General features: G+C 56.4%; 1 protein-coding gene across 1 annotated transcript; it reads right to left on the bottom strand.

Annotated features, from left to right (window-relative positions):
* Positions 1–8854: 8854 nt before the first annotated feature.
* GTF2H4 (general transcription factor IIH subunit 4) lies at positions 8855–13188 on the bottom strand. Its single transcript, XM_061360387.1, has 13 exons — positions 13030–13188; positions 12833–12937; positions 12226–12357; positions 11521–11617; positions 11334–11422; positions 11009–11117; positions 10800–10868; positions 10220–10303; positions 9895–10027; positions 9615–9745; positions 9410–9457; positions 9250–9328; positions 8855–9053 (listed from the first exon to the last, which is right to left on the bottom strand). The coding sequence occupies exons 1-13, from the start codon at positions 13167–13169 to the stop codon at positions 8881–8883; spliced, it is 1389 nt and encodes a 462-aa protein (XP_061216371.1). The 5' UTR covers positions 13170–13188; the 3' UTR covers positions 8855–8880.
* Positions 13189–13732: the final 544 nt, after the last annotated feature.

Here is a 13732-nt window from a genome sequence, read left to right as displayed (position 1 = left end):
CGGTCGGGCTTTAGAACCCAGCGTAGCTCGGCGAAGGCGACAGAAGTTGGGGTCGGACCTGATTGAAGCCTGCGGCTCCATAGGAAGCTGGTGCTTGCAGGGGTGGTCGGACCTGATTGAGACCCCCGAGTATGCGACTGTCTCCCGTCCCACCCTCTATAAGTCAGTAGGCGGCGACACCGGCTTCAGTGTGATGCTGCTGCTTGTAGCGGGATTGGTGTCTGGGTATGCGGTTGTAGTCCCGCTCCTGTAATTCCTTCATTGTAATTATTAAAATCCACCGGCCTCGTAAATGAGTTTGGGAATAGCCCCTTTTCCCTCCAACCTGCCATAAAACCCTGCTTTCACCCTAAAAAAACCCTTTATTTCTCCATCCCCGAGTACTCTTCGTGGAAGCGTTTGGGTTGCTTCATGTGCACCTATGGGTGAAACCCCTTCGCGACCTTTTTCAACTCCAGCCATCTTAATGGGAGCATGACTGGGAAGCTGCTCACCCCAATCCATTGCGAATTCGAGGTCCTACTGTCGGGGTTTAGTACCCAGCGGCTTTGGGCGAAGGCGAAGCGAGGCAAGGGGTCGGACCTGATTGAAGCCTGCGGCGCCCCGGAGTCTGGTGCTTGCAGGGCTGGTCGGACCTGATTGAGACCCCCGCGTTCATTCGACCGCGTCCGGTCCCACCCAATAGAAGGCGGGAGGCGGTGGCAGCGACGCCTGTAGAGGTACTGTTGCTTCCTGTTGCTTTGGGTGTTGTGGTGCTTTGCAGGTAGCTTCGCCTCCCTTAATTAACGCCTGTAATAAGCCCCTTATAATCATTTAATCCCACTGCCCTTTTAAATGTATTTAGGAACTACCCGTTTTCCTTCAAACCCACCACAAACCACTGCTTTCCACCCGAAAATGATACCCGCTATTTCTTGTTTTAACCCAAGTGGCTCCCCGAAAATGGGTTTTGGTTTCTTTATGTGCCCCCGCGGCTCAAATTCCTTTAGGACCGGTTTTAACTCCAGCCATTGCAATGGGATCATCACTGGGAAGCTGCTCTTTGAATTCTGGGATACTCTTGGGTGTCATTAGAAGGGGAAATGGGTGTGAATGGTGCCTCCCTCCCGCATGGAGGCCATGTCAATGGTTACCAGGCAGAAAGCGGTGAGACCTGGGAAAATGACTTGGGGTGCCGGGTGAGGAGAAGCTCAATGTGGCAGGGGTTGGAACTGGACGAGCTTTAAGGCCCCTTCACCCAATGCATTGCAGGTTTCAATATCCTAAGTTTGGGCTTTCGGACCCAGGGACGGTGGGCGAAGGCGAAGCGAGGCGGAGGGGTCGGACCTGATTGAAGCCTGCGGCTCCATCGGAGACTGGTGCTTGCAGGGGTGGTCGGACCTGATTGAGACCCCCGCCTATATTCGACCGTGTCCCGTCCCACCCTCTATAAGTCAGTAGGCGGTGCCACCGGCTTCACTGCGAGGCTGCTGCTTTTAGCGGGATGGGTCTGGGTGTGTGGCAAGTAGTTCCGCTGCTGTAATTAATTCCCTGTAATTATTAAAATCCCGCGGCATAGTACAAGTGTTTGGGAATAGCCCCTTTCCCTCCAACCTGCCATAAAACCCTGCTTTCACCCTGAAAAACACCCTTTATTTCTCCATCCCCGAGTGCCCCCCGTGGAAGGGATTGGGTTGCTTCGTGTGCACCTATGGGTCAAACCCCTTCGGGACCTTTTTCAACTCCAGCCATTAACGGGAACATCACTGGGAAGCTGCTCAGTTTATGCGGGATTCGAGGTCCTGCGGTCGGGCTTTAGTACCAGGAGGCTTTGTGCGAAAGCAAAGCGAGGCGGAGGGGTCGGACCTGATTGAAGCCTGCGGCGCCCCAGTGTCTGGAGCTTGCAGGGGTGGTCGGACCTGATTGAGACCCCCGCGTTGATTCGACCGCGTCCGGTCCCTCCCTATAGAAGGTGGGAGGCGGTGGCAGCGGCGTATGTAGAGATGGTGTTGCTTCTGTTGCTTTGGGGGTTGTGGTGCTCTGCAGGTAGCTTCGCCTCCCTTAATTAGCGCCTGTAATAAGCCCCTTATAATCATTTAACCCCACTGTCCTTTTAAATGTATTTGGAACTACCCGTTTTCCCTCAAACCCACCACAAACCACTGCTTTCCACCCGAAAATGATACCCGTTATTTTTTGTTTTAGCTGAAGCTGCTTCGTGCAGGTGGGTTTTGGATTTCTTGTGTGCACCCGTGGGTCAAACCTCTTTAGGACCGGTTTTAACTCCAGCCATGGCAATGGGATCATCACTGGGAAGCTGCTCTTTGCAGTCTGGAATATTCTTTGGTGTCATTAGGAAGGGAAAATTTGTGTGAATGGTGCCTCTATCCCCCGTGGAGGCAGTGTCACTGGTTACCAGGCAGAAAGCGGTGATGCGACCTGGGGAGAAGGACTTGGCGTCGGCTGAGGAGAAGCTCAATGTGGCAGGGGGTGGAACTGGAGGAACTTTAAGGCCCCTTCACCCCAACCCATTGCGGGCTTTGACGTCCTGTGGTCGGGCTTTACGACCCAGCGGAGTTCGGCGAAGGCGACGGAGGCTGGGGTCGGACCTGATTGAAGCCTACAGCGCCACCGCGGGATGGTGCTTGCAGGGAAGGTCGGACCTGATTGAGACCCCGGTTTCTCTCTGCAGCTTCCCGTCCAGCCAGACATAAGGCGGGAGGCGGTGTTAGCAGCGGCAGTGGAGTTCTTGCTGCTTTTGGTGCTGGAGGGTTTTGCCGCGGAGCACGTAGCTTTGGTCCCTCGTATTAGCGGCTGGAATTAATTGTTCATTACGGTTGAACTCATATGTCCTATTAAACAAAATTTCGGATAACCCGTTTTTTCCTCAAAGCTTCCCCAAACCTCTGCTTTCAACTCTTGGAAACACCTGTTATTTCTATTTCCAACCGCAAGTGCTGCTCGCAGATGGATATGGGTTACTTCGTGTGCACCCATAGGCCAGAGTTTTTCAAGACCGGTTTCAAATCCGGCCATCCCAATGGGAGCATCACTGGAAAGCTGATCTTTGCCTCCCGGGAGACTCCTGGGTGTCAGTAGAAGGGGAAATGGGTGTGAATGGTGCCTCTATCCCCCATGGAGGCAGTGTCACTGGTTACCAGGCAGAAAGCGGTGATGAGACCTGGGGAGAAGGACTTGGCGTCGGCTGAGGAGAAGCTCAATGTGGCAGGGGTTGGAAGTGGAAGAGCTTTAAGGCCCCTTCACCTCAACCCATTGCTGGCTTAGACATCCTGCGTCGGGCTTTGGGACCCAGCGGAGTTCGGACAACGCGACAGAGTCTGGGGTCGGACCTGATTGAAGCCCGCAGCGCCACCGCAGGTTGGTGCTTGCAGGGAAGGTCGGACCTGATTGGACCTTCTCTTGTCCCGCCCTATGTAAGTCAGGAAGCGGTGGCAGCCGCTTCAGTTGGGGGGCTGCTGCTGTCGTGGTCGGTGTTATTGTGTGGTGCAGGTAGTTTTACCCGTTGTGGTTATTAAACCCCCGCTTCCCTATTAAATGCATTTGGGAATAAGCCGGTTTTCCTCATAAGCAACCTAAACCCTGCTTTCCACCCCAAGGTACTGCCCTCAGAAGGGGTGGGGTTACTTTGTGAGCCCTCATGGGTCAAACTCCTTTCAGGACCTTTTTCGATTCCAGCCATCCTAAGGGAAGCATCACTGGGAAACTGCTCACCCCAACCCATTGCGGGCTTCGACGTTCTGCGGTCAGGCTTTATAAGCCAGCTGCTTTGGGAAAAGCAAAGAGAGGCTGGGTCGGACCTGATTGAAGCCTGCGGCGACACCGGAGGCTTCTGATGTTAGGGAAGGTCGGACCTGATTGAAACCCCCGCGTTGATTGGACCGCGTTCAATCTTGCCCTAGATAAGGGAGGAGGCGGTGCCAGCGAGGTCAGTATGGGCGCTGTTGCAGTTTGTTTTTTACCGGGAGCTGCAGGTAGCTGCTTCCCCAATGGTTGGCTCCGTCTAATTTATTCTCTGTTAGCATTAAACTGTTCTGTCCTATTAAATGCGTTGTGGAATAAGCCATGTTTTCCCAAATGCGCCCCAAAGTCCTGCTTTCAGCTCCTAGAAACACTCGCTGTTTGTCAAACTCGAGTGCTCCCCGCAGAGGGGTTGGGGTTGCTTTGTGTGTACCCATGGGTCAAACTCCTTCGGGACTAGTTTTGACTCCAGCCATCCCAATGGCACCATCACCGGGAAGCTGCTTTTTGCTTTCCGGGATATTCCTGGGCGTCATTAGAAGGGGAAATGTGTGTGAATGGTGCCTCCCTTCCACATGCGGGCCATGTCACTGGTTACCAGGCAGAAAGCGGTGATGAGATCTGGGGAGAAGGACTTGGCGTCGGCTGAGGAGAAGCTCAGTGTGGCAGGGGTTGGAACTGGAAGAGCTTTAAAGCCCCTTCACCGCAAGGCATTGGTGGCTTCGATGTCCTGCGGTCGGGCTTTAGGACCCAGCGGAGTTCGGCGAAGGCGACGGAGGCTGGGGTCGGACCTGATTGAAACCCGCAGCGCCACCTCAGGTTTGTGCTTGCATGGAAGGTCGGACCTGATTGAGACGTTGTCGTGTCCCGCCTTATGTAAGTCAGGAAGCGGTGGGAGCTGCTCCAGCTGGGGGGCTCCTACTGTTGGGGTCGGTGTTATTGTGTGGTGCAGGTAGTTTCGCCCGTTGTGGTTATTAAACCCCCGCTTCCCTATTAAATGCATTTGGGAATAAGCCGGTTTTTCTCAAAACCACCGTAAACCTTGCTTTCCACCGCAAGGTGCTGCCCTAAGAAGGGGTGGGGTTACCCTGTGTGCCCCCATGGGTCAAACTCCTTTCGGGACCTTTTTCGATTCCAGCCATCCTAATGGGAGCATCACTGGGAAACTGCTCACCCCAACCCATTGCGGGCTTCGACGTCCTGCGGTCGGGGTTTAGGACCCATCGGCTTCGGGTGAAGGCAAAGGGAAGCGGGGTCGGACCTGATTGAAGCCTGCGGCGACACCGTAGTCTTGTGATGTTATGGAAGGTCGGACCTGATTGAAACCCCCGCGTTCATTTTATCGCGTCCGATATTGCCGTATACAAGGCAGGAGACTGGCAGTGAAGGCAGTTTGGGTGCTGTTGGTGCAGTTTATTTTGCCGGGAGCTGCTGGTAGCTGCTCCCGCAATGTTTGGCTCCGTCTAATTTAGCATTAAACTGTTCTGTTCTATTAAATGCGTTTCGGAATAACCCGTGTTTTCTCAAATGCGCCCCAGAGCCCTGCTTTCCGCTCCTAGAAGCACCCGTTGTTTGTCCAACTCGAGTGCTGCCCGCAGAGGGGTTGGGGTTACTTTTTGTGTACCCATGGGTCAAACTCCTTCGGGACTAGTTTTGACTCCAGCCATCCCAATGGGAGCATCACCGGGAAGCTGCTTTTTGCCTTCTGGGATATTCCTGGGTGTCATTAGAAGGGGAAATGTGTATGAATGGTGCCTCCCTTCCCCATGGTGGCAGTGCCACTGGTTACCAGACATAAAGCGGTGATGAGAGCTGGGGAGAAGGACTTGGTGTCGGCTGAGGAGAAGCTCAGTGTGGCAGGGTTGGAATTGGAGAAACTATAAGGCCCCTTCACCCCAACCCATTGCGGACTTCGATGTCCTGCGGTCGGGCTTTAGGACCCAGCAGAGTTCGGCGAAGGCGACGGATTCTGGGGTCGGACCGGAGTGAAGCCTGCGGCGCCACCGCAGGTTTGTGTTTGCAGGGGTGGTCGGACCTGATTGAGAACCCCGAGTAGGTTCGACCGTGTCCAGTCCCACCCTCTATAAGTCAGTAGGCGGCAACAGCGCCTTCAGTGGGATGGGTGTCTGGGTGTGCGGGAAATAGTTCCGCTCCTGTAATTAATTCCTTGTAATTCTTAAAGTTCCCCGGCCTAGTAAATGTGTTTGGGAAAAGCCCCTTTTCCCTCCAACCTGCCATAAATCCCTGCTTTCACCCTGAAAAACACCCTTTATTTCTCCATCCCCGAGTGCTCCCCGTGGAAGCGTTTGGGTTGCTTCGTGTGCATCTAAGGGTCAAACCCCTTCGGGACCTTTTTCGACTCCAGCCATCCTAACGGGAGCATCACTGGGAAGCTGCTCACCCCAACCCACTGCGGAATTCGCGGTCCTGCGGTCGGGGTTTAGTATCCAGCGGCTTTGGGCAAAGGCGAAGCGAGGCGGAGGGGTCGGACCTGATTGAAGCCTGCGGCGTCTCGGAGGCTGGTGCTTGCAGGGGTGGTCGGACCTGATTGAGACCCCCGCGTAGATTCGACCGTTTCCCGTCCCACCCTCTATTAGTCAGTAGGCGGCGCCACCGGCTTCACTGCTATGCTTCTGCTTGTAGCGGGATTGGTGTCTGGTTGTGCGGTTGTAGTTCCGCTCCTGTAATTAGTTTCTTGTAATTATTAAAGTCCCCCGGCCTAGTAAATGTGGTTGGGAATAGCCCCTTTTTCCTCCAACCTGCCATAAAACCCTGCTTTCACCCTGAAAAGCACCCTTTATTTCTCCATCCCCGAGTGCTCCCCGTGGAAGCGTTTGGGTTGCTTCGTGTGCACCTATGGGTCAAACCCCTTCGGGACCTTTTTCGACTCCAGCCATTAACGGGAGCATCACTGGGAAGCTGCTCACCCCAACCCATTGCGGAATTCGAGGTCCTGCGGTCGGGCTTTAGTATCCAGCGGCTTTGGGCGAATGCGAAGCGAGGTGGAGGTTTCGGACCTGATTGAAGGCTGAGGGGCCCCGGAGTCTGATGCTTGCAGGGGAAGTCGGACCTGATTGAGACCCCCGCGTTGATTCGCCCGCGTCCGATCCTGTCCTATAGAAGGCGGGAGGCGGTGGCAACGGCGTGTGTAGAGATGGTGTTGCTTCTGTTGCTTTAGGGGTTGTGGTGCTCTGCAGGTAGCTTCGCTTCTCTTAATTAGCGCCTGTAATAAGCCACTTGTAATCATTTAACCCCACTGTCCTTTTAAATGTATTTAGGAACTACCCGTTTTCCCTCAAACCCACCACAAACCACTGCTTTCCACCCAAAAAGAATAGCTTTTCTTTCTTGTATTAACTCAAGCTGCTCCCTGCAGATGGGTTTTGGATTTTTTGTGTGCACCCGTGGGTCAAAACCTTTTAGGACCGGTTTTAACTCCACCCATGGCAATGGGATCCTCACTGGGAAGCTGCTCTTTGCATTCTGGGATACTCTTGGGTGTCATTAGAAGGGGAAATGGGTGTGAATGGTGCCTCTATCCCCCATGGAGGCAGTGTCACTGGTTACCAGTCCGAAAGCGGTGATGAGTGCTGGGGAGAAGGACTTGGTGTCGGCTGAGGAGAAGCTCAATTTGGCAGGGGTTGGAAGTGGAAGAGCTTTAAGGCCCCTTCACCTCAACCCATTGCTGGCTTAGACGTCCTGCGGTCGGGCTTTAGGACCCAGCGGAGTTCGGCAAAGGCGACGGAGTCTGGGGTCGGACCTGATTGAAGCCCGCAGCGCCACCGCAGGTTGGTGCTTGCAGGGAAGGTCGGACCTGATTGAGACCTTGTCTTGTCCCGCCCTATGTAAGTCAGGAAGCGGTGGCAGCTGCTTCAGTTGGGGGGCTGCTGGTGTTGTGGTACGTGTTATTGTGTGGTGCAGGTAGTTTCGCCCGTTGTGGTTATTAAACCCTCGCTTCCCTATTAAATGCATTTGGGAATAAGCCGGTTTTCCTCAAAAGCCCCCTAAACCCTGCTTTCCACCCCAAGGTGCTGCCCTCAGAAGGGGTGGGGTTACTTTGTGTGCCCTCATGGGTCAAACTCCTTTAGGGACCCTTTTCGATTCCAGCCATCCTAATGGGAGCATCACTGGGAAACTGCTCACCCCGACCATTGCGGGCTTCGACGTTGTGCGGTCGGGGTTTAGGACCCATCGGCTCCGGGTGAAGGCGACGCGAAGTACGTCGGACCTGATTGAAGCCTGCGGCGACATCGGAGGCTGGTGCTTGCAGCGAGGGCGGACCTGATTGAAACCCCCGCGTTGATTGGACCGCGTCCGCTCCATCCCTATATAAGGCGGGAGGCGGCGAGAGCAGCGCAGTTAGAGGTGGTGGAGTGTTTGCGTGAGGAGCTGTAAGTAGTTTCGCCGTTCTAACTAGTTTTTTTAGCTTCTGTACTATATGTGTTTGGAAATAATTATTTTTGTTAAATCTATCATAAACTCTTGATTTCTACCCCCAGAATACCTGTTAATGTTTTTGTTCTACCCAGAGCGCTGTAATTCGAGGTGGTGGGGTCTTTTCATGTTGAGCTGTAAGTAGTTTGTCCCTTATACTTAATTTTTTTAGCCATCGTAGTAAATGTGTTTGGAAATAATTCCTTTGCGTGAAACCTACCATAAGCCCCTGCTTTCCACCCCCAAAATACCTGTTATTTCTTTGTTCTACCTAGAGTACTACCCACAGATGGGACTAGACATAGAAGGGAAGAGGCTGTGGTAAAAGCCATTTTGCCCTTTAAAACCATGGTTTTGATCAAATCCTTTTATTTCTTTAAGTCATCCCCTCAGAAATCCACTTTCCCTTAACTCTGCGTGTTATAAACTCTTTTTCCTACCCAAAACCCCTATTCTCCATAATAACCCTCCCTTTATTCCCACTCAAACCTCCACTTTCAGCCTAATCCAGATTTATTCTCAAAACTTCCTTTTTTCTTCTCAAAATGATGGGTTTATTATAAAAAACCCTAGAAAACACCGTTTTCATTAACAAAATATTTTTCCCCATAAAACACATTTTTCCCCTCGGCGGTGACTCCATCCTTGGGGGACCACAAGAACCAAGGGCCCTGTGTGTGGGGGTGCATGCGACGGGGGGTCCCTACGTTATGAGCTGTGCTTCTGTCTCTTCCAGAAGCGCTTTACATCGGGGTGCCCGCCGGGGGTCACTACCATGAGCCGCCGGCCTGGGTGCTCGAATACCAGCACCCCCAGCGCCCGCGCGTGGTCCCGCAGCACCTCGAAGTCCACCTGCGACAGGAACTGGTTGTACAGCACCCCTGGATGGAGCAAAGGGGAACGGGGCGGGTGGTCAGCATCACCCTCATGGGGTGGCTGCATCCCAATAGGGGGGATGCCATCGCCCCATAGAGACCTCAAGGGGATGTCACCTTCCAATGGGGGCTTAAAGGGAGGTGTCACCATCACCAACCCTTGGGGACACTGGATTGGGGGGGGACATTGGGGGTGCCTCACCCTCGGAGAAGCGCAGGCGGTCCCGCTCCAGCTCCCACAGGCGGATCTGGTCGGTGATGGTGGGGGGCAACACCGGGGTCTGAGGGGGGGAAACAGCAGCGTGGACACAGGGACCCCCCTACTATGGATACCCCCCCTTATAGACCCCCCCTGCACCCACCTGCCTGGCCATGACGGGGTGCGCTCGGGTACGGAGGAAGTGGATGATCTGGGTGGGGAGGAAGAGGTTAATGGGGGCACCCCAATATCCCCTATGAGGAACCCCAATACCCCCATTCCCCCTTAGGGCACCCCAATAGACCCCCATCACCCCCCGAACCGCATCCTCATCCACCTCCTTTGTATGTATGCTCCCTGCCCCTTACCTGATCAGCGGTGATGCCGTTGGCGATGGCAGCCTGGACGCTGTCCCTGGTCACTTGGGCCACCACCAGGTTGGGGAAGCGATAGAGGAGCTCCGAGAAGAGGGCGATGAGGGCGACCTGAAGCTCCGAGTCTGCAGGTTTGGGGGGGAGCATTGGGGACAACAGAGGGGGGGATACGGGGGTCAGGATGCAGGGATGGAGCACAATGGGATACAGGGGCCCCATGGTGCAGGGCCATGGGGGTGCCCCCTGCACCCCCCCCTTTGGGGATAGGCCCCACCGGTGTAGGCGTAGATGCGGTAGTTGGTCTCCACCAGGATGAAACCACGAGCACCGGGCTCCGGGGGGGTCCCCGATGGCCCTGAGGCCAAGGCGATGGCCAAGCGCGTGGGGTAGAAGCGACGGGACTTGCGCTGGGGGGCAATGGGGTTAATGAGAGGCAATGGGGGGACACAAAGGGGGCAGAAGAAGGGGGTGGCATTAAGAATGGGGCAGTTTATGGCCCCTGAGGGGGGGCTGGAGCCTCTTGTGCCCTTCTGTGTGTAGCCCCCTTGGGTCACCCCGTGGCTCCCATTGTCCCCCCCCTATGTCCCCCCCCATGGCACCTTCCTCTGGAAGACGAGGCCGAACTCCCTGAGGTGCTGCAGGAAACTGAGCAGGGACTCGCTCATGCCCTCCACGGAGTAATCCTGCACAGGCAGCCCAGTTACACCAGTGCCCCCCCCTTATAACCCCAGTTACACCAGTACCCATCCAGTTACCCCCCCCACTTAACCCAGTACCCCCCACTTATACCCCCAGTTACTCCAGTACCCCCCCAGTTACACCAGTGCCCCTCTAGTTACCCCCCCCAGTTAACGAGGTACACCCCCACTTATACCCCCAGTTACACCAGTTACCCCAGTACCCCCCCCAGTTACCCCCCCAGTTAACCAGGTACGCCCCCCCACTTACACCCCCAGTTACACCAGTTACCCCAGTACCCCCCCGTTACACCAATATCCCCCAGTTACCCCAGTACCCCCCTAGTTACACCAATGTTCCCCTGGTTACCCCCCTAATTACCCCCAGTAGTCACCCCCCCACACCAAGCCAAGGGGGGATCCCCATAACACCCTATGGGATGGAGGGGGTCACCCCAATATCTATGGGGATGGGATGGGGGTCACCCCAGCACCCCCTCACCTTGCCCAGGGTGGAGAAGCTGAGCTGGAAGAGGAAGGACAGGATCTCCACCAGGTCCATGCCCCGCGCCTGGATTGAACTGGGATCAATGGGAGCACTGGGAAGCTGGGGGGGGGACCCCATTTGGGGGGGGTACGGGGGACACCACCACCTATATGGGGGGGGCAATCCCCTTTATGTGTGTGTGGGGGGGGGGGGGTTCATCTCACCTCTGCCCCCCGCAGGTACTGCAGGATGAAGTACCAGAGCTGGGCTGGGGTGTCCAGCAGCAGGAACTGGAACCCGGCCGAGGTGATGCAGGGAGCGTCCCCCCCATCACTGCGGGGGGACCCCAACATCAGTGCCCTCCCCCCCAAAATTCCCTTTAGGACCCACCCCAAACCCCTTTAAGAACCCCCCCGAACCCCTTTCCGACCCCCAAAACCCCTTTAGAACCCCCCCAAATCCCTTTACGACCCCCCCCAGCCCCCTTTAGCCCCTCCCCAAACCCCCTTAGGACCCCCCCCCAAACCCCTTTATGACCCCCCCCTTCACCTCTTCATGAGCCCAGCCTGAATCAGGAGCTGGGCCAGATCCTGGCTCACGGCAGCACTGGGGGACCCCACCATGAAGTGCAGGATCACCTGCAATGGGGGGGGTTCAGGACCTCGGGGTCACCCCCAGGGTATGGGATATGGGGTATGGGATATGGGGGTGATGGATATAACCCCCCCCTGCTGACCTCCCAGCGCTCCTCCGCGTACCGGTCCAGTGCCGGCACATCCCGCGCGTGCCGGTCTGGTCCCAGTTGGCTGGTGTCATCGGACCAGGCCTTGCCCCTGCACCCCCCGTGGGGAGCCCCAAACCCCCCCATTAGAGCACATTGCACCCCCCAGTATAACCCATTATAGCCCCAATACATCCCCCATTATAGCTCTGATTTATACCCCAAGACCCCCCATTTTACCCCATTACACTTTTCATTACATCCCCATTATACTTTATTACACCCCATTACACTTCCCCTTATAGCCCATTAGATTCCCCTATTATACCTTCCCATTTATACCCAAACCCCCCCATTTTACCCCATTACCCTCTCCATTACATCCCCATTATACCCCATTACATCTCCCCTTATACCCCCCCATTTATACCCCCAATAAATCCCCCATTATACCTCCCCATTTATACCCCAAGCCCTCCCATTTTACCCCATTACATCCCCATTATACCTCCCATTCTACCCCCATTTATACCCCATTATACCCCATAGCCCTTTCATTCCAACTTACCCCCATTACTTCCTTCTGCCCCTCATTACCCTTCCCCCCATAGCACCCAGTCACCCCCATGTTCCCCTCCCACTACACCCCTGTGCCCCCATTACCCCCCATAACCCCATTGCCCCCATTACCCCCATTTCCCCCATTGCCCCATAACTCACCCCCCCAGCAGGGCCAGGCGCAGGTTGTGCCTGAAGCCGGGGTGCAGCCCCACTCCCGGCAGCCCCCCCGGCAACGTGTGGGGGTGCCAGAGCCTCAGCCCCAGCAGCACCTCCCGGCTCTGCGCCTGCTCCCTATGCATGGGCAGGGGGGAAGCCTTAGGGACCCCCCCCCCCTCCGGGACCCACAGCCCCTATGGGGGTGATGGAGCCGCCCCAAACCTTCCCCCCCTCCAACTTGGGGTGTAATGGGGGGCAGAAGGGGGTAATGGGGGGGGTAACTTAGGGTAATGGGGGGGGTAACTTGGGGTAATGGGGGTCACAGAGGGTAATGGGGGTTAACTTGGATGATGGGGGTAATGGGGGCATAGGGGGTACTGGGGGGTAACAGGGTGATGGGTAATGGGGGTCACAGGGGGGTAATGGGGGTTAACTTGGCTGATGGGGCTATGGGGGTAACAGGGTAATGGGGGTCACAGAGGGTAATGGGCATAGAGGGGGTAAACTGGAGTGTAATAGGAGGGATCCCCTCAACCCCAATACCCCCCATAGCACCCTATGGACCCCTCCCCAGCACCCAAGGGACCCCAATACCCCCCATAGCACCCACTTGCTGTGCTCCTTCTTGACCCACAGCCCCACGGCCGCCTGCGGCAGCGGCTGCTCCAGGAACAGCATCCGCATGATCCCGATCTGAGCCAGCGCCGGCAGCTCCCTGCATGGGGGGATACAGGGGGAGGTCAGGGACCCATAAGAGGTATTGGGGTCCCCATGGGTGATATTGGGGTGCACGGGGGGGGGGGTCACCGGAACACGGCCAAGCAGGTAGCGGGGTGCCCATAGAGCCGGTCCAGGATGGGGGGGCTCAGGCCCCGCAGGAACTCGTGCAGGTTCTTGCATTGGAGCTGCCCCCGTTGCAGCCGGGGGGGGGAGGCCGTGGCCTCCATCGCCCCCCCCCGTCAATCAGCTCCTGTCAATGGCAGCAAAGCGACTGCGGTGAGGCTCTGCCCCCCAAGCCCCCCCCATTGCCCCATCTCTGCCCCCCAAACCCCCCCCATTGCCCCATCTCTGCCCCCCAAGTGCCCTTATTGCCCCCTATTTCTGCCCAAGCCACCCCCATTGCCCCATCTGTGGTCCCCATCACTGTCCCCCAAGTCCTCCCCATTGCCCCCCATCTCTGTCCCCCAAGTCCCGACCATTGTCCCCCATCCCTGCCTCCCAAGTACTCCCCATTGCCCCCCATCTCTGCCCCCCACATCTCCCCCATTGCCCCCCATCTCTGCTCCCCATCTCTGCCCCTAAGTCCCCCCCTTTGTCCCCCATCTCTGCCTCCCAAGTACCCCCCATTGCCCAATCTCTGCCCCCACATCTCCCCCATTGCCCCCTATCTCTGCCCCCCATGTCCCCCCTTTCTCACCGCGTCCCCACTACCACCGAGGCCACGCCTCCTTTTCCCGCCATGCGGCGCGCCGTCGGCCACGCCCCCTCCGCTGGGAGCGCGGGTAGCGCC

The sequence above is a fragment of the Neopsephotus bourkii genome, unplaced genomic scaffold (genome assembly GCF_033783945.1).
Source record: "Neopsephotus bourkii isolate Nb327-2 ecotype Australia unplaced genomic scaffold, CSIRO-AGI_Nbou_v1 NB_1025, whole genome shotgun sequence".
Classification (NCBI taxonomy): domain Eukaryota; kingdom Metazoa; phylum Chordata; class Aves; order Psittaciformes; family Psittacidae; genus Neopsephotus; species Neopsephotus bourkii.
The sequence above is the reverse complement of the archived record's forward strand: the minus strand, read 5'-3'. Positions and strand labels throughout refer to the sequence as shown.

Bases quoted from the DNA above. Each gene is read 5' to 3' on its own strand.
- GTF2H4 (XM_061360387.1), bottom strand. From the start codon at position 13,169: ATGGAGGCCACGGCCTCCCCCCCCCGGCTGCAACGGGGGCAGCTCCAA. The intron at 12,938-13,029 runs GTGACCCCCCCC...CCCCCCATGCAG, and splicing joins ACCTGCTTGGCCGTGTTCCG to GGAGCTGCCGGCGCTGGCTC. The intron at 9,054-9,249 runs GTGAGGCACCCC...TGCTCCATCCAG, and splicing joins CCGCCTGCGCTTCTCCGAGG to GGGTGCTGTACAACCAGTTC.